This window comes from Epinephelus moara, chromosome 17 (genome assembly GCF_006386435.1).
Source record: "Epinephelus moara isolate mb chromosome 17, YSFRI_EMoa_1.0, whole genome shotgun sequence".
NCBI lineage: Eukaryota > Metazoa > Chordata > Actinopteri > Perciformes > Serranidae > Epinephelus > Epinephelus moara.
In genome coordinates this window covers 9855174-9875272 of record NC_065522.1, presented here as the reverse complement: position 1 = coordinate 9875272, position 20099 = coordinate 9855174, and the positions used below count along the sequence as shown (strand labels likewise).

General features: G+C 42.8%; 1 protein-coding gene and 1 non-coding gene across 3 annotated transcripts in view; one reads left to right on the top strand and one right to left on the bottom strand.

Annotated features, from left to right (window-relative positions):
* Nucleotides 1-20099, bottom strand: part of sema4f (sema domain, immunoglobulin domain (Ig), transmembrane domain (TM) and short cytoplasmic domain, (semaphorin) 4F) — a 119316-nt gene that overhangs the window by 51163 nt on the left and 48054 nt on the right. Inside the window, exon 1 of one of the 2 annotated variants that reach the window (XM_050067278.1) lies at nucleotides 10751-11584. The exons of the other annotated variant lie outside the window; for it this stretch is intronic. Within the exon in view, the coding sequence (XP_049923235.1) occupies nucleotides 10751-10844 (94 nt within the window). The 5' untranslated portion in view covers nucleotides 10845-11584. Of the gene's footprint in view, nucleotides 1-10750; nucleotides 11585-20099 lie in introns of those variants that run through there. 2 annotated transcript variants of the gene reach the window in all.
* trnaa-cgc (transfer RNA alanine (anticodon CGC)) lies at nucleotides 15497-15568 on the top strand. Its single transcript has one exon. It is a non-coding gene; the product is annotated as a tRNA-Ala (tRNA).

Sequence of the window (20099 nt, the reverse complement as noted above, 5' to 3'; positions counted from 1 at the left end):
TGTGTGTGTGTGTGTGTGTGTGTGTGTGTGTGTGTGTGTGTGTGTGTGTGTGTGTGTGTGTGTGTGTGTGTGTGTGTGTGTATTCCAGACGGGAGTCGCTGTGCAGACTTTATGACCAGGCGTGTCACCTTGATCACTGCACTTCTAACTTGCTCTGCATGACACGCCAAACACCCTGTGGTGTGTGTGTTTGCATGATTTACTTTCCCAGCTTCAGTGAACTGTAAATTGACTAAATACCATCTATGGCACATTTCTTTTCTCTCTGGAAACCAGTTGAACCAAAGCCTGTCATGTTTACAACTGTAAACCGGTTCAACCTGATGGTGTACTTCTAGGGTATGGTAAAATTTCAGAGCAGCTGAGAAGTTGTGTAATCATCTGTGTGTCCAATATATTTACTCTGTTATGGCCTGAATAATGACATCTATAAAGAGATGGAGGGTGGAGGAAGCCATTTATATTAATTGTCACATAGCAATATGTGACATAGCATAGCATAGCAAGTACAAACAAAGCTAGATGAACATGGCTTGTGCTTCACACACTGACTCTTCTCATAATTTGGCACTTCAGAAAACATAAGACTGACCCTTAATGAATTCAGTCTGCTAGAGGGACAATGGGCAGATTGGGGATGTCAACAGCTGACCGTTAATCTGTTAACTGCCAAGATTATTTCTGACCAGTTACATATGTCAGTCTATGAGATTTATTTGCTAAAAGTACTTTTTAGTGTGCCGCTCGTTCAGCTATTATCGCTAGTGATACTGTTTTGACTCAACAGCATTGCTGTGGAAACATTGTACCCACCCTCTGGCCTCCCCCTTGGATGTATCTCTGAGTAAACAGCTCAATTTCGAACTGCAAACCCCCTTTAGCATTGTTGACAGTTATCACCGTTAGCTCTGTTAGCACTGCTAGCAGTGGTAGCACGGCTCGTTGTGCTAACATGGTTAACCATGCTAAAGAGGTTTTGCCGCTCAAATGAAGCCACTTACTCACCAGTCGACCTTGGGGGAGACCGGAGGGTGGGCACCATGTTTCTACACCAGCGGCAATCGGCAAATGAGCAGTACCGCTAGCTAGCTCCCACCCGACCCAGGTGGTGTGCAGTGCTGAGTCACCAAGGTTTACATAGGCTAACCAGAGGAGACCAGAGGGTGGGCAGTGGGCACTATGTTTCCACATATGAACCAGGCTAGACAGCTGTCTGTCAGCAAAGCCAACAGAAATGAAAATTTTACCAACTCTAAATGGATGGCGCTTTGAAATGGAGTGCTAAAGCTCACTAAGGCAATGGAGGGCCAAACCAAAAATAAAGGCTTTTTGTATTTTACATCAAATCAACTGGTTTGTTACCGGTTAATGGGTGTCAGGCTATCGAAAGCAAAATTAACTGAAATAGACATCCCTAGAGCAGACATTAGCTGCTGGGCCCATATTAATCTCCCATTTCTTCAAATCTCTCCATTTTGTCCACCCTCACTATGCTGGAATGCTACCTGGACAATACTTTTGTGCACAGTGGTTAATATTCTACAGGACGCTGCCCCAGTCACATCACTGCATCCTTTCATTGGTGAATACTTTGGGTGAGTTTGCACAGAAGCAGGAATATCACTGCTGTCAGAAAGCAGTGAAACTGGGATTTACGAGACATTTCCTCTGCACTCAAACTCAGCAGTCTGCCCACGGTGGCTTCTTCAAGCGTCCAACTGTCACTGAGAGTAAAAAAATGCAAACAGGCACAAATCTGGAATAAGCTGACTGCCCGCTACCGCCAGTGCAGCGCTGCTGTGAGGAGTTTCATTGCAAAAACGGGGTGTCCAGCATTTAAACATCCTCCTCTGACACAAACACTGAGACAACAACATACTGTTCACGTAGCTTTGTATTTGTTTGTGGCTGCTGCAGGCGGAGAGGCAGCTGAACTGTGGAGATCAATGGCCAAAAACAAGTGTGGTGAGATGAAGTGTGTGTTTGTTTGTTTGTTTGTGTGTGTCTAGGAGGAAAGGGCCAAAGGAAGCATAGTATTCTACTCACGAGAGGAGAGAGAGAAAAAGAGTGTTGTGTGAGTGTGTGTGCGTGTGTGTTTCCTTCCTTTCCCTCCCACACTCCTCCCTTTGCTTTAAGGCTAATACAGATCCTGCACAAAGAGCGACACACACACACTCGAAGCATGAGCCTGAAATGTAAACAAATCACCTGACAATTTCCTTCAACTATGACCCCATTATTAAATAAATCCATACTTATTTCATGTATTATGAAGGTAGTAATCTAAGGTGTCATGATAAAAGGTGAAACAGACATAAAGAGAGTAGAAGTGGGAATCCCCAGGCAACTCACAATTACTCGATTAAAATTCAGGGGGCAACGATTCAATGATAAAATGATTATTGGTGCATCACAATGTATCAAAGACTTTGATTTCTATACAAGGTTGTTTTTTTTTCTGTGTGTGTGACTACTTGCTACTTTTAAAACATAGCATGCTGTATTTGTAATGACCCATAATTAATTTAACAGATACATTTACTTGAATACTTTGTGGCTCTTGTCCAGGTCCCTTTTCCCCTCAACCTTTAAGCCAAATGCTCCCATACCCCAGGCTTTTAAACCAGTCAGACTGTATCCATTTGTGGTTGCATACACTAATGTTTTGTGGGATATTTCTGCTGGTGTAGTGCCCAGTGATTGCATACTGTAATATTTCATCGGAAATAGTATGACATTAGTATGACGTACTATTGAATAGTAAATGGTCCACGGCCTTTTTATTTGAAAATGTTAACTGCATTATTTAATTAATTTAAAAGCACTTCACAGTCTCCTGCCTGTATGGGAATAGCAAAATGAGGGGGAGGCAGAGAGAATTTTTTCACCCACCCCTAGAGGAAACGTCTAAAGATAAGAGCGTGCCTTCATATTCCAGTCTTTCTATTAATGGACGCACCCACCGACCTGAAGACACACACCCGGATCCTGACACACAGAACGGCAGCAGACAGACACACAGATGGATTGACAGGCTAATCGATTGATGACTTCTGTTGGTTCTAGACTCCCAATCAGTCTGAGCAAACAGCCACCAACTCTCTGCGGATCTTCTTATTGTGTCTGCAGTGTTTGTGTGTGTGTGTGTGTGTGTGTGTGTGTGTGTGTGTGTGTGTGTGTGTGTGTTTGTGTGTGACCTCGAAAAAGCCAACAGGTTAAGTGGATGCTGTCAGTGCCTCAACATGACCAAGGCGACCTCTGACCTTATCTTAAACCTGTGACGCCCATCGCCTCCTGTCTGTCTGGTTGGTTTTGTCCTGGGTGAGACGGATCAATTACACACTCTTTCTGCATTTCATCTCATCAATATCTATTAGTCGCTATCTCTTTTTCCAAAGCTCATCAGGTCAATTTTAATTTTCGTTTTCATCCTTTTTTCACCGCTCTTTTCTTGGAACATTACATCACCGCATCAAAATTCAACCAATGATCATGAAGTAGTCGGTGCCTTCTCTCTTCCCCTTCCCATTCTCCTTTACTTCCCCTTGAGCTGGTGAGCTATAAAATCAATACTGATTTATATGATAGACGATGGTCCCAGACAACAGTCAGCAATATTGAACAGCGAGGCCTCTCACAAGAAAAACTCCTCTAACTCCCTCCAGTTTCATTACATGAAGTAAAGTTTTTTAATTTATAATGCCTCCGGGAGTGTCCAGGTTTGATTAAAATACTAAAACGGCTTCACTTTAACTTTGAAATTAATAGAACAAGGGATAGAAAAAGTTAAGTGTACCCTCTGTGTCTAAATGCTGAAAAGTGTTCTCTATGCATTATAATTGGTTTCAACTTGCTTTCTATCAGATGGGATTTTCACGCAACAGAGGGCTAGAGTGGAAGGAGATGAGGGCAGGAAGCAGGAGTGAATCCCAATGAGTTGATGATATATGCCTGAGCTGTGCACTGCAATCATTTATTCTAAAGCCCTCTGTAGGTAATAGACACTGAATGCTAGACACGCTGACGCACATGAACTCTCTACTGAACGCTTCAAGACTTTAACTACAGAAACCCTTTGAAAATAGCTGAATCTCAAGTCATGAGTCAGCACATTTCACAAGATTTTTATGAACGAGGGAGTGAGAACAAGGCAGGAATGAATGACAGGGAATTCCACCAACCCACCTACAACAGCCCACCATGTTGTTGACCTTTGAATGTCTTGTGTTTAAACTCTTCACAGCAGTCAAACTATGTGGGACAGACGCATCAGAACAAGTGATGGAGAATTAGGATCAAGCAAAAAAAAAGCCACCAAGAATCCCAATCATGAAATCCTCCTGGGAATGCAACTGAGGGGATTCTGCTTGTGTCGACTCCGTTTGTGTGTGTGTGCGAGTGTGTGTGGCCTTTGACATCTGACTCAGTTTGACCTTCACTCTGACAGGCTCCAGTCACAGGAGTGCCTGTGTGGGCTGACCATTCACAAACAACGTGGGAGAGTGCATGAACAACCATGTACGTGTGCGCCGCTAATGTCATTCTCAGACTCAGAGACAATGTCGGGGGCTTCATAGAGAGAGCATTATCAGCAACAGCGCATGAGAGACTAATGAACTTTGCTGACGAATGTAAGGAGTGAGAGAATATTTTCTGTAGGAGGCTGATGACAGCTGAGAATTTACTCCTCGTGTCTGTCTTTCATTCACTTCCTCCCTTCGTCTTCGTCATGTTTTACTCATTTAAAATTCTGGAAAATGAAATTCCCTCTTTTTTTTGGTTAAATATTCCACGCATCTGAGAAAAAAAGAAAAAGGAGGATTTAGAAAATAAGAGAATAAAAGGAAAGACGGAAGTGAGAAGAAAAAGAAAACCGGAGACAGAAAAATAACTAGGCAAACCAGACAAACTGTGGTGGAAACTTTTAAACCACTTGAGGTATTTCTGACAGCCAAAGAGAGATATAGATAGAAAGGCAGGTTTTTAAAATGCTGCAGCTTTCCATTACGCACTCAAGCTACGGCCAGCAAAGAGCTAGAGCTTATCAGACATAACTGAAGGAAGCGCAAAAAGCATTTCTGATCTCCATTCCCATGGTACCACTCAACTCCACAAGGCCTTATGAACTACACGTAGAAGAAATAGAGGGATGAGGGCTGGAGAAGAATGACAAGGAAACTGAGAGAGAGAGAATGGGGTGCAGGGATGAGTGAGAGGAAAGACTGCTCTCTTGTCTCTGGATAACCACTTTATATTCCCTGGTGTGAGACAACAATGCAGCCGCAACCCAAACACATAATCTACTGTAGTCCACATGTATTCTCACAGGCAAAGCCCCGGTTTAGACAGTTTAGTGGTTACGCTCTTCCTGGCCTAATCCCACGGCATTTCTCTGATATGAAAGTATGCAGGGATGAGGATTTTGCATACCATCCCTCCAAACTATGTAGCTCTGACAACAGCATAAGAGCCCCATATCAGCATATAAAGTATATGTATCATGTAAAATCAGGACCATGATGGTGTACAATTTGTACTAAACATGAAACATACATTGCCTTAGCTTCACTGGAACTACACAGGTTAAAGGGATAGTGCACCCAAAAATTAAAATTCAGCCATTATCTACTCACCCATATGCCGACGGAGGCCCTGGTGAAGTTTTAGAGTGCTCACATCCCTTGCGGAGATCGGCGGGTGGAGCGGACAGCACACCTAATGGCAGACGGCGCCCCAGACTAACGTCCAAGAACACAAAATTGAATCCACAAAGTATCTCCATACTGCTCATCCGTAGTGATCCAAGTGTGCTGCAGCCGCGACATAAAAAGTTGTTTCGAAAAACGTCATATGAACTCTGTTTTTAGCCTCACTGTAGCCTGCAGCTCTGACTGTTTCTCTGTGCTCTGCGTTCACGTGTGCATCACCGATCACCCTGAGCGCGCACACGTGAACGCAGAGCACAAAGAAGCAGTCAGAGCAACAACTTTTTATGTCGCGGCTGCAGCACACTTGGATCACTATGGATGAGCAGTATGGAGATACTTTGTGGATTCAATTTTGTGTTCTTGGACGTTTGGTGCGCTGTCTGCCATTAGGCGTGCTGCCCGTTCCCCCCGTTGATCTCCGCAAGGGATGTGAGGACTCTAAAACTTCACCAGGGCCTCCGTCGGCATATAGGTGAGTAGATAACGGCTGAATTTTCATTTTTGGGTGCACTATCCCTTTAATAGTAAGTATAATTTCTGAATGGAATGAAGCACATAATCACTTCATTAAGGGGGAACTATTAAGCTTTTTCATATTTTGTGCTATATTTATAGTGTTACAATGAAGGGTGTTTATATTAAATGTGGCCAAAGTTTTAAATGATGAGGTAAACAAATGTACAAGTAATCCCTGAGAGCATAAACCTCAGGTTCCCTACCATTCTGAACACTCCGTTTACAACAGTTTTTGCTACTCTGACTACAATATGACATCATAGTGTGCCAAATTTCTTTATATGGTCATCTGCTCCAGGCACACTACTGCAAGTGTTTATATTACATAGCCTACATCGTTAAATGAAGCTATATGCTAATGTCAGGGAAACATGTAAACTTGGTTGCTAATGTTGGTAATTTCTTTCCCTGATTTCAAATTAGATTCCTGCTGCATGTAGAGCTGCTGAGATACAGAAGACCTGACAATGCTGATCAATCAGAGCATGGGCTTTTTCAGGAGCGGGGCTTAAAGAGGCAGGCGCTAAAACATAACATTTCAGACAGAGGGGGAATACAGGCGTTCTATCCTAGACAGTGTGAGGGAACATAAAGTGTTTTTGGACCATTAAACATGTCAACATATTCTAACAGAAACCTTAAATACATGGATGAACCTGAAAATGCGCATAATAGTTCCCCTTTAACACTATATGAACAATGATTTTAATGAACTAAACAATGTGGCTTTTGTTTAGGTTGTCAACTGCTTATTAAAGAGATCACAAGATGAGACACTTCTCCTGAAGGAGACCCCGATCAGCACTTCATCTGAAATCTTTTTTTTGAATTTTGATTCCTGTGCCTGTCCTTAAGTGATATAGCAGTCTTCTGTTACACCTCAAGACAAAAGGTAGAACAAGGAAATGAACAACCAAGAAAATTCAAGTGAACTGCAGACTTCATTTAAGCTTGATTGCCAAAAAAAGTTAGATGCTTTCTTGTTTGCTTCATGGCATTTCATGTGAAGCAACAGTTTTACCTCACCAGCAAAATTAACGAGAAGCACAGACTAGACCGCTGATACACAGACCCTCTGGCCCCACCCACCACACAACAGTATGTAGTGAAATCAAGTCGATAACTGTATTTTCCAGTCTGCTTTGATTAGTCTTTGTTATATGGGACTCCCATCCACCCACGCATAGTTCACCGCTAGCCAAGTGCAAATGTTGGCACAAAAACAGAAAACTACAATGGAGTAATAAGTCTTCCATCACTGAGAGCTACTGGAATGAGAAATGTTTGAATAGAGATTCTGTTAAGCTCCTGTTGACTACAAACAAAGCAAAAGTATAGTTTTGGTGAGCAGGCAGGCAAACTGCAGGTGGTGCAGTGGATGGACACTGGGTGGCCTTCTAGCTTATATACATGCATCGTTTCCCACAAGCAAAGCTCATCAAATCAGACAAACCCCATCTCTCCCTCACTGTAAATGGACCCTGATCCATGCAGTGGGTGCGCCGCTGGGAGCCAGTCCCTCCCTTGTGTGCCGACACCCTAATGAGTTTCATGTGAGGAGCATTAAAAAGGCTGCTTGAGAAACTGACTGGAGCTGGCAGTGGGGTACTCTCTGATCCACTCAAAACAGAAACATAAATGTAATGTAAAGCCAGGTGGAAGTATCTATATACAGGGTCATTTTATCATTAGTCCTATTTTCATGAATATTATAGCCATTATATAAGTACTATTGCTGTTAAACTCAACATTGAGGTTTTCATTACTAAAATATTTAGATACAAATGCACACTTTATGAATGTTTTGCAGTAGCTGAGCCAAATGTGAAATTGTTTGCAAAAGCACACATATGATAAACTAGGTTTGTTTGTGATTTCTTTAAACTAAAATCCCACACTCTGATGGTAACTTCATTACGCAGCGGGTAATGACAGCCAGCAGTTTTACGACTTTTCCCCAAACACTTCACCAGCGAGTTGGAACAATTCCACGTCAGCCTAATTAGCCACCCAACCATTTAATATTGCATCTTACAAGCACGACAGACACACATGTATCATAACAGCAATGAGGCGGTGAAAAATTAACTTCTGCGTGATGCAAGACAGATGGAAAAACAGACCAAACTGACTTTGAAAAATAAAGGTATCCTAAAAACAAAACTTTCTTAACTCTGTATCAGGGTTTTGCCTTGAAGACGATGCCAGATGAAGGCCCACATTCATCTTAGAGTACAACGGAGGCTGGCAGAAATTCAGTATTTAGTTTTAGAGGTAGCACTGTTATAAACTGACGTGTTGAAGAAGATTTAGCCTGTTGTTGGTTTAGCTGTAAAGGCGGGGCACCACTGAATTCTGCAGGATTCATCCCCTGGCAACTACACATGTCAGAAAGTATCTACATTATGTGCTTTTACATGTTTCTGAAGGCAGTGTGCATTGGCTTCAACACTTGGCTCTGCAGGTTGTCGCTTGGATATTACAGTACATGCAAACTAAGCTTAACACACACAGACAAACACACACATCACCTGACCAGTTGCTCCTAACAACTACACTGCCTTACATAAGAGTCTCTCTTTAGTTATCACAACACACATGCAAATACGGAAACATGCTCACACCCTGGTGAGGATGGTAACAACACATCTGCTAAAAATCAAATGTTGTTGGGACTTTAGTCAAGATAAGAGTCACGCACTTAGCACTTAGCAGGCAACCTCTGAGATATCTGATGTAACTGCTGCAAAACATTCTAAGAGAAGGAAAACAATACAAGAAAAACAAATAATTGTTGCATTTCTTAATCTGCAGTTGTTTTGTAAAAAGGCTGCTCTATGGGGAATCATATCCGAAAGTCTCCCTCTCTGTCTCTCTCTCTCATTGCTGTTTGCTGGCGTTCGTTCCAACTGTATTTGTTGTGGGGCCAGCATGCCACAGGCCACAGTTGCGTAATGACACACAGAGACAGGGAGCTAACTTAACAGACACTGCATTCATTCAGCAAATGAGCCCGAATCAACAGCCAGCAGTGGCTGCCTGAAGTAAGAATTTATCTGCAGATCAATCACAGGTTGGAAAACACAAAGGGGTTAAAGCACAACAAGCTCTGCTGGAGAGTGCACCTGCAGAGCAAAGCCCATTAATACAGTCAGGTGACTGGAGTACAGGCTAATGGTCAATGGACACACAGTGACGCAACCTCTAAATCTTTTCCTCCTCGCTGCATCAGGGTGTAAACAACATCACATGGTAGAAAGGGAGAGAAATGACCCAGGGCAAATATTCAGGCGCAGAATATAAAAAGGGGAATGAAAAAAAATACAGGAGGAAAAGAGATAGTTATTACTCTGCAAACAAAGGGAGCGCATTCAAAACATGGACAAATAGAGATATATACACACACCCACACAGACTGCAATCCAATCTGCAAAAGGTCACAAAATAGCTCTGTCTGACTTCTGCCCCATAAGCTTCTTATTATTTTGCTGTGATGGATGTCTCCTCTCATTTTTCTGTTTTTCATTTTAACTGTCAGTCAGTTTCCAGAAAACAGGACGGCTGGAGTGTCTGTGCTGCTGACCCTGACACAAAGACGGAGCTTGTTATAGAGCTGGGCTTGTCTTGTTTTCAGTCTGACTTATAGCCATCTGAATCTGTGTCTGGTTCTTTTTTCACGCTTCAGTATGTGATGCACACAACCACTTTTCAAGAAAGCTGTTTCAGGGTCCTTTAAGAGACCCACAGTCTGAACACTGTCAAGCTCCCGCATCCACTCTGCTGAAGTGTCCCTGAGCAGGATGCCAGTTTCCAGAGCCACTGATCCTGACCCTTGCCATCTCTGGATGAGGGCAACATGAAGAGACAAATTCCCTACATGCATCAATCCCTCCAGCGGGGAAGCGCAGTTGACTGAACTGTCCCTTTAAGTTTGAAAGCTGCTACGTGTCTGGATGAGCCAGCAGCCCGGTGTTTCTGCCCAGTCTGTGCACTTGTTGTTGGCGTTAAGCAGAACATGTCTGGCACCTGCTTGCTTCGCCAGCATCACCATTTATCAAGCCACAATAAAGATGGAAGTCAGCCCTTTGGCACGCACCCCGGGTGCGTAAAACAGCAGTGCAGAGCAAAGGTTGACACAAACGCATGTTTAAGTTTGGGCTGAATTCTGTTTTGTGCCAAACACTGCCAAAGCTTATCACACATCATTCTGGAGATACTCTTTGTGCTGTCCATGTGGTTAAATGACATGAGGCAACATTGCAAACTATGCCAAAGTTGTAGATGTTGCACCACCTTTATGTACGATGTTTGGAAAGCTGTCATCATGCTATGATGATGCAGGCATCTCAAAACACCTTTTTATTTGTAAATAGATATAAAGCAAATTCATCATACATCCTATCAAAGTGAGGACAGCCCCCCAAAAGTGGGGAAATCCGCTTTTTAAAATATCTCTTTAGCTTCGATCATCACAGATGCTGCTCTCATGAGTGTTTCCTCTCCTCCGCCTTGGCGGTTGCACTCACCTCCCTGCCCGCCCAGGGTCGCTGCCCAGGAGGCTCCGGAGAGCAGGCATAGCACCGGGAGCAGCATCAACATCGCACTGCAAGGACTCATCATGATTCGACTCCTGTCCTGCTCCAGGACAGGGGCGGAGGTCCGTCCGATCTGATTTCAACACCAAAGTCCCGGACTCGTGGTTTCAGCTGTGATGCATCCTGATCCTGATCTGGGCTTCGCAGGTTTCTCTGAGTTCAAAAAGGAGCAGAGCTCGGTCCGAGACAATGATAGATAAGTTGTGGGGTTAATTATAACTAAAATAAATGCTTCCTAGAATATTTTATTTTGCTATTCTGCTACAGGTTACTGCTTTTCCCGTTGCTACAATCTGCACAAAGCGCACAGAAGTGCATGCATCCGCTGAGCGCAGTGTAAGGGTTGGATCATATACTACAGAAAAGCGACATGCTGAGAAACAGAAGACACCTTATTGTAGTTAAATTTGTGGTGTATTCCAATCACAAAGTGTGTGTCAAAGTAATCCAAAGTACCGTCCTCTCGTGCAGGAATAATGTCCAGTGTCCTGGGTTATAATAAGCTGAAGCCTCGCGCTTATCCCCGCTCTGTGCCCCGGTGTCGCCGAGCTTGTCCCGCTGCTACAAATAAAAAAAACCTTCGCTCGTCTTCAGTTTAAAATTATTTGCAGTATTTAAAGCAAGAAAATCACATTTCCGTCCGCAAAGTGGAACAAAATTCCGAGCGCGCGCTGTGTCGCTGGAGCTCGAGCGCTGGCGCGGTGCACAGTGATATAGAAGCGAGTGACCGGCTCGAGGATGTGCTGCGAGAACGCTCGAGCGCTGACTGAGTAGGAGCCAGCCGTCTCGCGCCCCGCCCTCCGGAAAAGGCAGCGCGAGTGCACACAACAGGTAAGGTAAGGGGTTGACGTCACGGCAGACAGGTGCAGACACCAAATTTCCTCAGGAAACACTACAAGTGACTGATTTCAGGCTTCTCAGTAAACGGAAGTGGTTTCTGAGAGGTTCTTTAGAATTAATTTCAAGTGTGGAAATGACAGGCAGTGGGGTCAGAGAGTAATGACAGGTTTCACTGTGACCACTGGACTATTATCTTATTGTGGAACTTGCCTGCTCTGTCATACAATGACATAAAAGCCTGTAGTGGTTGCAGTGAAACCTGTCATTGCAACAGTCCTAAAACCTGAAGGATACATTCAACTTTTTCGACTGATTTCAAAGTGACATTTGGCTATTTAGGAGTGTAATTGGTTGAAAACAAGCCAGGTTGAATACAAATTAGGTATTTTTCCCTAATAAATTTGTTACTTCTCTGTTAAGGGGACACATCCCCCTTAATATTTAGAACATGCCAATTTGCCCATGAATTGATGCAAAAAAGACAAACATTGATTTAGATAAATTCACCAGAATGACGCTCAAAATTTCATGGGGAGGATCCCAAACCCCCCCCGTTTCATACGATCCTCACCTTCCCACCAAATGTTTAAAACAAAATCTACAGCCTTGGTCAAGCTATAAAACATAATCAGAGCTATTTGATTTATCCCCTTAATTTTGAATAGGATCAGCCCCTGAGTCTGATCCAGTGCTTTACTCTGGATTTCCCCATACTGACTGAACTAGATGACCTCCCTCATACAGTGTTTGGCTATTGTTGAAAAAGCATATTGGAACGCCACAAGAGGGCATTAAAAAGGTCAGATCACTATTAAATATTTGTTTTCTCATCTCAATCCAGACATTGTGAATGAAAATTCAAAAAGAAGATTGTAATGTCTGTTTCAGGTTTTGAATATTATTCATTCATTACTCATTCAAAAACTCCATGTAAAGATTGTACATTTGAGGAGGCATGTTCTCTCTGCTCCTGTGGTCTGGTTTCCTTAATCCACCTGCCAGTCATCTGACATCATATGGGGGGGCGGAGCCTCTAAAGGAAAGATGATTAAACAGTAGATGTGAGGTCAATAGTCTGCAGGACTTAACCACACTAATAATCCACCGGCAGATTGTCTTCTGCCATGTGCTGTTAATTTGTCTCGGCGTTTACTTCTTAAGAGCTTCAAATATATAACTCAGTGTGACTGAAGGTGATGATGACATATTTGAAAAACTGCATTCTCCTTAACTGGGGAAAATGCTGAAGCCTGTGCTGCAATTCTAATATTTCTGGATTAACTGTGCAGCAGCCATATCTGCAATACTGAAAGCACTTGCCTTCCCGCTCAATCTCTCTTTCTCTGAGGAGGAGAGCCGAATGGCTGGCAGCGCTGACCGGCCAATTTCACGGGGCGGGGGTGCAGACATGTACCCCGAGTCCAGGACAAAAGGGAGGGGTCACAGAGGAGCATGGATTAAAGGATTTGGTAGAGGAGGAGGGGGGAGGAGGGGGACAAGGGTCAGAGGTAAGAAAGCGATGATAAAGAAAAGCCAAGTGGAGCTAAGAAGTGAACGGCGCCGTCGCTAATCGAGCCTGATTAAGCTCACACTGTGCGTGTCTCATCTTTACGCGGCCAATGACTTTTGAATGACCAAACATCAGTCTGCATCACAATAAACGTCTTCATCAGTTGGCAGTTGTGGCAGCCGTTTGAGATGAGGGCACTGGGGGAAACCCCAGGGTGCCTTCACCCATGACTTTTGGGTGGCTAGTATATTTATCAATGTCAGTGTGGAGGTCCAGATCTGGGTCAATTACTGTTGAGACTGACTGCAGCTGGGATAAAGCACAAAAGGAGGCTGCTGACACTTTAATTCACAATCTCTTTTACTTCTCTGAGCTGAACTGAAGCTTAATTGCTGCCCCCTGCTGGACAGGTGAAGCAAGTGCTATAAAAGATGCAACATGCAAGGTGGTATAACAAGCAGACACAGCCAGAACAAGATGCACAGGCACAGTCAGATTGATTGAAGCCTTCATACCACTCCACACACACTGGTTCAAGCTGAAACACACATTTGCATAAATTGGGCATACAGATTGGCATAAATTAACCAGAAGCACTAACCAGAGAGGAGTATGGCCTTAAAGGGATTGCCACGGCTGCTTATCTGTCCCCGCACATTAATATTCAGACCCTGATCTAAGGAAGCTGCAATCCGTGACCCTGCACTCCTTCTGTTAATCGGTGTGTCAGTGTGCATGTCTGTCTATGCATCGTCACAAGTCTGTGTCCTTTTTTTTTTTATTTGTACAGCATGTGTGTGCATNTTATTTGTTTATTTGTACAGCATGTGTGTGCATGCTTTCTTCTTTTTTTTCTTTTCTCTGAGCACATGCATGTGTGTGTGTGTGTGTGTGTGTAAGCCGAGGCCAGACGCTGAGTGAGGCCAAAGGTTTTATATGTGTGTCTGGGCACGTGTGTCTGCATGTATGTGTGTGACTAATGGTTGGGGATCTCTGGTTGAAATGGAGGGATTGTTATGGGTAAAGAGGATGACAGAAAATAAAATCTGACAGAGGAAAGAGATGGAGAGAGACAGACGAGCTACCACCTCCAGCAAATGTAATTATATGGCTCAGAATCACTGAGCAGCTGCTTCTTGATCAGCTTTAGGCCAGGCAAACACACACACACACACACACACACAGATGCACACACAGACGCACACACAGACGCATGTGACATTGACCTTGTCCATGGACATCAGGGCAGACAGGGGAACAGTGACTTTGCTCAAAAAGATGAAAATATTGTTTGTTCCGAGAGGCATTAAATCTAGCAAATGTGTGACTGATCTATTAATTTGGTTAAGTAATGCATGCAGTCATGGATAATTCTGTTCTCCCACTTATTCAGTAACAGCTCGTTCAAGTGTGTGTGTGAGAGAGAGAGAGGGGTGGGGGTCAAAAAAGGCAGGGGACTTGTGCCCTGAGGAGCAGAGGGGCCACATGCACTCACACACACACACACAGACACACTCATTAAGTTAACAGCTTTCATTTCACTAATTAAACCCAAGATATAGTTCGCCCTGATTTTTCAACTCCCTACCTCTCTCTCCCCGGACCCTCTAACCTCCCTCGCCCCCACGTCCCTGTTTCCCGTCACACTTTTCACGTCTCCTGCTGCATCTGCGCACATTTCCCCCTCCATCCCTCTGTCTAAATGTGTCAATCAGGCTGTCAATCTAAGGCACCACGTAAACTCGTAGAGCAGAAATCCTGTACAGAATGTGAGCATTTCACCCAGAGTGACTAAAACAGATTACAAGACGTGGGTCAATCCCCACCCTGTGTGCTGTTCACTGCTCCGTGTTTGTGTTCATGGCTGGCTTGTTGCCAACTGATTTACCCCCCATCCCTCACCTCTGCTGAGGAGGAAATGGAAGAAACCGCCCAAAACCTTTTCCTCTAATCCCCTCACAATGGATTCTGCTGTTTTATTGAGGGCGGACATGGTGGGGATTCAGGCAATGGGTCTGAACTGCTGAGCCCAGGTAAGCCTGGAGATTTGGATCAACGCTAAAGTTAAAGCATTTGATTAGTTTCATTCCACTCAACTGATCCATGAATGTGGGTATTTTTGTCCAGGTTACTCAAGATACACAGAAGTATTACCTGGCCACTAGAAGGTTAATAAAGTTAATGATTTCACCAAATGAATGGTAAGCAGACAAATCACTGAATTCATCATATTTAACTGCATATGTGTGACCAATAAAGGGACTCAACTCTTCCTGCCCAGACTGGAAAAGACAGTGAGACCACCTGCCCCCTGGTCCACTAAAAGAGGGGATGTAGCTCAGTGGTAGAGCGCATGCTTCGCATGTATGAGGTCCTGGGTTCAATCCCCAGCATCTCCACTTCTTATCTACACCATACAAAGTGAGGATGCTACATGTCAAGAAGCAAAATGCAGCTTGTCGCGAGCTGCCATCCGTGAAACGCTGCGGCAGCACTCTGATCTGAAGCTGTTTGATTCTCTAGCAAAGTATATCCAAACTAAAAGTTGGTAATATTTAAATTTTTCTAGGCAAATTGCAGCGAGAGAATACCTGCAGCCAATTAGTAAGAGTCCTGTGACTCTGGTGACATGTTGACCTATGTTACAAAGAATTTCTTCCTGCCCAAAACACATGAACATGCCTCCCAGACACAGAAAAACATAATTATAGCGGCAAACCACACTTTGCCGCTGCTTGTTGTGCTTTCGACCTTGTAGTACCTCCAAGGCGAATGAATAAGAAACAAGTAAAAAAAGGAGCTTCTCTTGCAAAAGGATATGACAATGTTGAATCTGCAGCGCTTTCTCTGTCTACAATAGCCTTTAATAGGCTTAGCTGTCCTCCAGTTATCCTCCAACTGATCCTGTCATTTACTTCATACACAATGGCATTATGAATGCATATACAGAAACACAAGAGATTTGTGTTTATCATTGTTAACACCATGGTTGAGTTTTGGTTAGGTTTATGCACAAAAACTACATGGTTAAGTTTCATGGTTTTGGTTGAGATGTCACTTCCTTAAGGTTTGGGAAGCTTTGTCCTCATGGGAACAGTAATAACATGCAGTTGAGGTAAAAAAAGATGACACTGACTGACAGTTGGAAACAGGAAATCAACAGCTGTCTCTCCTTTTCAAACCTGGTGATTTGTTGATCCCTCCATCTATCTACCCAAACCTTTTCCGCCAGGATGTAGCTCAGTGGTAGAGCGCATGCTTTGCATTATGAGGCCCTGGGCTCAATCCCCAGCATCTCCACCTCTTATTGACAATGACACCAAAACAGTAACCATATCAGGGTTCATGAATCACTCCTTTGGGTCACATATTACAAGAACCACATGCACTCTTGAAGGGTGCTATAGGTAAAAGCACTCACCAATGCATTCCCTCCAAGGTGAATCAGTTTGAAAGGTCCATTTGAGCTGCTCCTGCAAGGACATTCATTTTTGTAAACACATTTTGTTTGGGATGCAATGGATGGCCTATATCAGGGTTAGTCATCCTTCAACTGAACATTGTTCATTACATGATAAGCTGTGTATTATGAATACAGTAATATGAAACTAAAGTTTTGCTTTATGTCATTTTATCTTAAACTTGGCTCATCATCTATGTCCTGCTTTCCCTCTCCTCTCATTCATCCCTGCAGGTCCTTTCCTTAAGCAAACAGAACACACGAGGCAGGATGAAATGAAAAAAAAACAAAGGGAAACAAAGAGAGATTTTTCCATTCCTTTAAGAAAAAAATGTCAGGAATGTAGTAACTATGTCAGTAATAGCAATAATATTTCTAAAATAATCAGTTTTGCTGTGCATTTTTTTCCTCAACACTAAGATCAGTAAGAATATGAAACAATTTTCTACCTCCATACAGAGAGGACTCATCTCAGACAGGCAGTGACTGTTCACTTCATTTTGCCCTTAACTTCCATGAATCCTTCCTGGCTGTATTACATGTATGTCATATTGGATATGACATAATTATAAGGGGCAACCACAAAATCCTTTGATTCTGCCCTCCAGTGTCTTTAAATTCATGGGTAACAACGTACCCCACATTCACAAATTGCATTAACCTGTCAACCCGTTCTTTCACTTTTTCCGACGTGACATGAACACAACGTGACTGATGCTTCCAAGAAACATGGATACATGTTGAGAGGCCTCTCCTGTGTCTACAGCTGCACCTGCTGAGGTGTTGCAACACAATTCTTGGCAGAGGAAACCGTCTCAAATTATCATTTACAGTACATTGTGCATATTTTCAGTGTAAATAAAAATGTTTTAATCAGTCAAACATAAGCACGTTTGCAGGCCCGTCTTTCATGTACTCGGGGGAGAACTGAGTGTGCTATCCATCCTTGTGCGGTGAATTAAAGATGTTCAAACAATGCTAACCAATCAGTTATTTACATGTCATATACACAAGCACAATCTAGAGAGCAAACACATACACGAATGCACACACGCGCACGCACCGTATCCTATTAAAAAGCCCTGACTAATTAAAGAGATCTTTTCAGCTATAATTAGCTATGTCTGTGGTACAGCCATTCTTTACTGTGAGCTGAAATTTAATCATTAGCTTCATCCTTCAAAGAACCAAGAAGTGCTTTGTGAGACATACATGCTGCTATTCAACAATGGCTGGTCACTTAAATTGAATACTCAATCTAATCATCTAATGAAGTGATTCTCAACCTTGACTCCTGAACTTGCACCCATGGGGCACATGGGGATGTATGGAAATATTGTGGAATAGCTCGAGTAATTTCATAAAATATAAATTAAGTTCATTATTAATAATCAGCTATAACACCTAAACACAGTGTTGCAACTACTGCGTGTAAACAATTGAGCACAGAATCTCTATAAACATATTCTGCATATGTACGCAGAATCTTTAGGTGGCAGGAAAAGATTTTAGTGGCAAGGTGTTCTGGTTGCCGTTTGTTTGAACGGCAGGTAAGTAAGTAAGTAAATATTATTTATATAGGTATAGGTATTTATATAGGTATTCAGTCCCTGTGGAGAGGTGGAACGCATTGGCTTCGATGCAAACTTGGAACCCATCATCTATTGTCTGTCACAGATTAGGCTTTATATTACATTTTTTCTTTTTTATTTGCATTCATATGCAGATTTGTTCATAGAGTTAAGCCGAAATGACCGGCACATGGAAGAGGAAGGCAGACGGTAGCCGATGGGTTCTGAGACTGGCACTGAAGCAAAGAGAAGCAGTTATCTAAAATGTAATAATTATATAAGAATATCCACTTAAAATACACCATGACAAGTACCACATCTGTCATGTTTCAAATGAAGTGGTGCTTTTCATAAGACGGGGCTCTGAGGCTACGTTTGATGAAAAAGTGTATTCTGATGTGTCGAGTTCATGTGGTTACATGTCTCACTTTCATTTGTAGACTTGCCCAGAGACGCCCACAAACCCAAGAACTACATACACATTCATCTTGTTGTGACTATGATGAAATGTTAAACATAATTATCCAGTATCTCCTTATGGCAAATAAAGGTTAAATGTAATTACCCAGTATTGCTCTAACCTAATTCCTCATGTGTGGCATTCTGGTAGATTGATACCACAGCAGATGGTGCTATCAATTATTGAGCCTGTGAAGACGACGCTGCCCTCAATCAGATTAAGTAGATTATGCCAACATCAACTCCCTTATGATCCAGACTCAGTTTCTTAGATCAACATACAACATCAAGATACACACCCCCGACTACACCTCCTTAGCCCTCTTTTAAACAGTGTCAGTCTCTTTCCTCTCATGGGATCTATCTATCTATCTATCTATCTATCTATCTATCTATCTATCTATTTTGTTCTACCTAAAGGTCTTAAGTCGTTAACATCCTCTGGGTGTATCTGTGTGTGTGCTAATATTTGCAATTTTAAAATTTGACCTAAATACGCTACACGTTGAGCTCTCTGAATGTTATCTGACGACATACCATGATGGAGTCCCTGCCAACGTACTCGGCGTTCCACCCAACCCAATGCAAATGTCCCCTTAATCCTGTTAACCCACTCTAGCTGTGTAGAAAAGCAGAGAGAGTAGGAGAGCGCCTCGGGCAAGTACAACATTGTACCCCTCCACCCCACTGAGATCTAATTGAAGAAACAAGTGCTCGGTACAAAGTGAAGCTCCTCTGCTCACTGTGACATTAATACATGACTCGTGTGAGAAAAAAAAAAACCTCTGTGATCCACAGCGTACAAATCTGAAAAACAGGATTGTGAATGTGGGGGTGCACAGGAAGAGGAAGCAAATTTAAACACAAGCTTATGCTATGTTTAAGTTGAGGTTTACTGCTGCTTACATAGTGGATCCCATAATCCACAGGTGCTTTACGTGCAGTCCAAGAAGCAGCAGAATGAGTGAGTGAGTTTGATTTCAGCGTTGTTATATTGAGTTAAAAAAAAAAAAAGAGGTCTAAAAGTCTACTCTAATAAGTCTACTTTTAATTCTTTAGTTATCTCACCATTTGCAGCACTCCACTTGCGATAAGGGATACAAAATCATTCAGATAAAGTGTAAGCTCAAAGGAGACTATTTCCAGCACTATTTCAACTAATTTCAGCCTTTATTTGATAATAGCCTACTACAAATAACGACTTAATATGTGCGTCATGTTCACATGTTGTCTTCCCCTCTGATATAGTTGATGAACAAAGCTTTTTTTCAGCTTTTCTGATATTTGTGTTTTAATCGTGGTTTCACATTTCATATTCTTTGACGTACAGTAATTACTATGCCTGCATGTGTGAGTGTGTGTATCTGTTTGTCTGCAGCTAATTTTGCCAAGTACTGGACCAATCAGCCTAATATTTTGCGTGCACATTAATGACTGTAT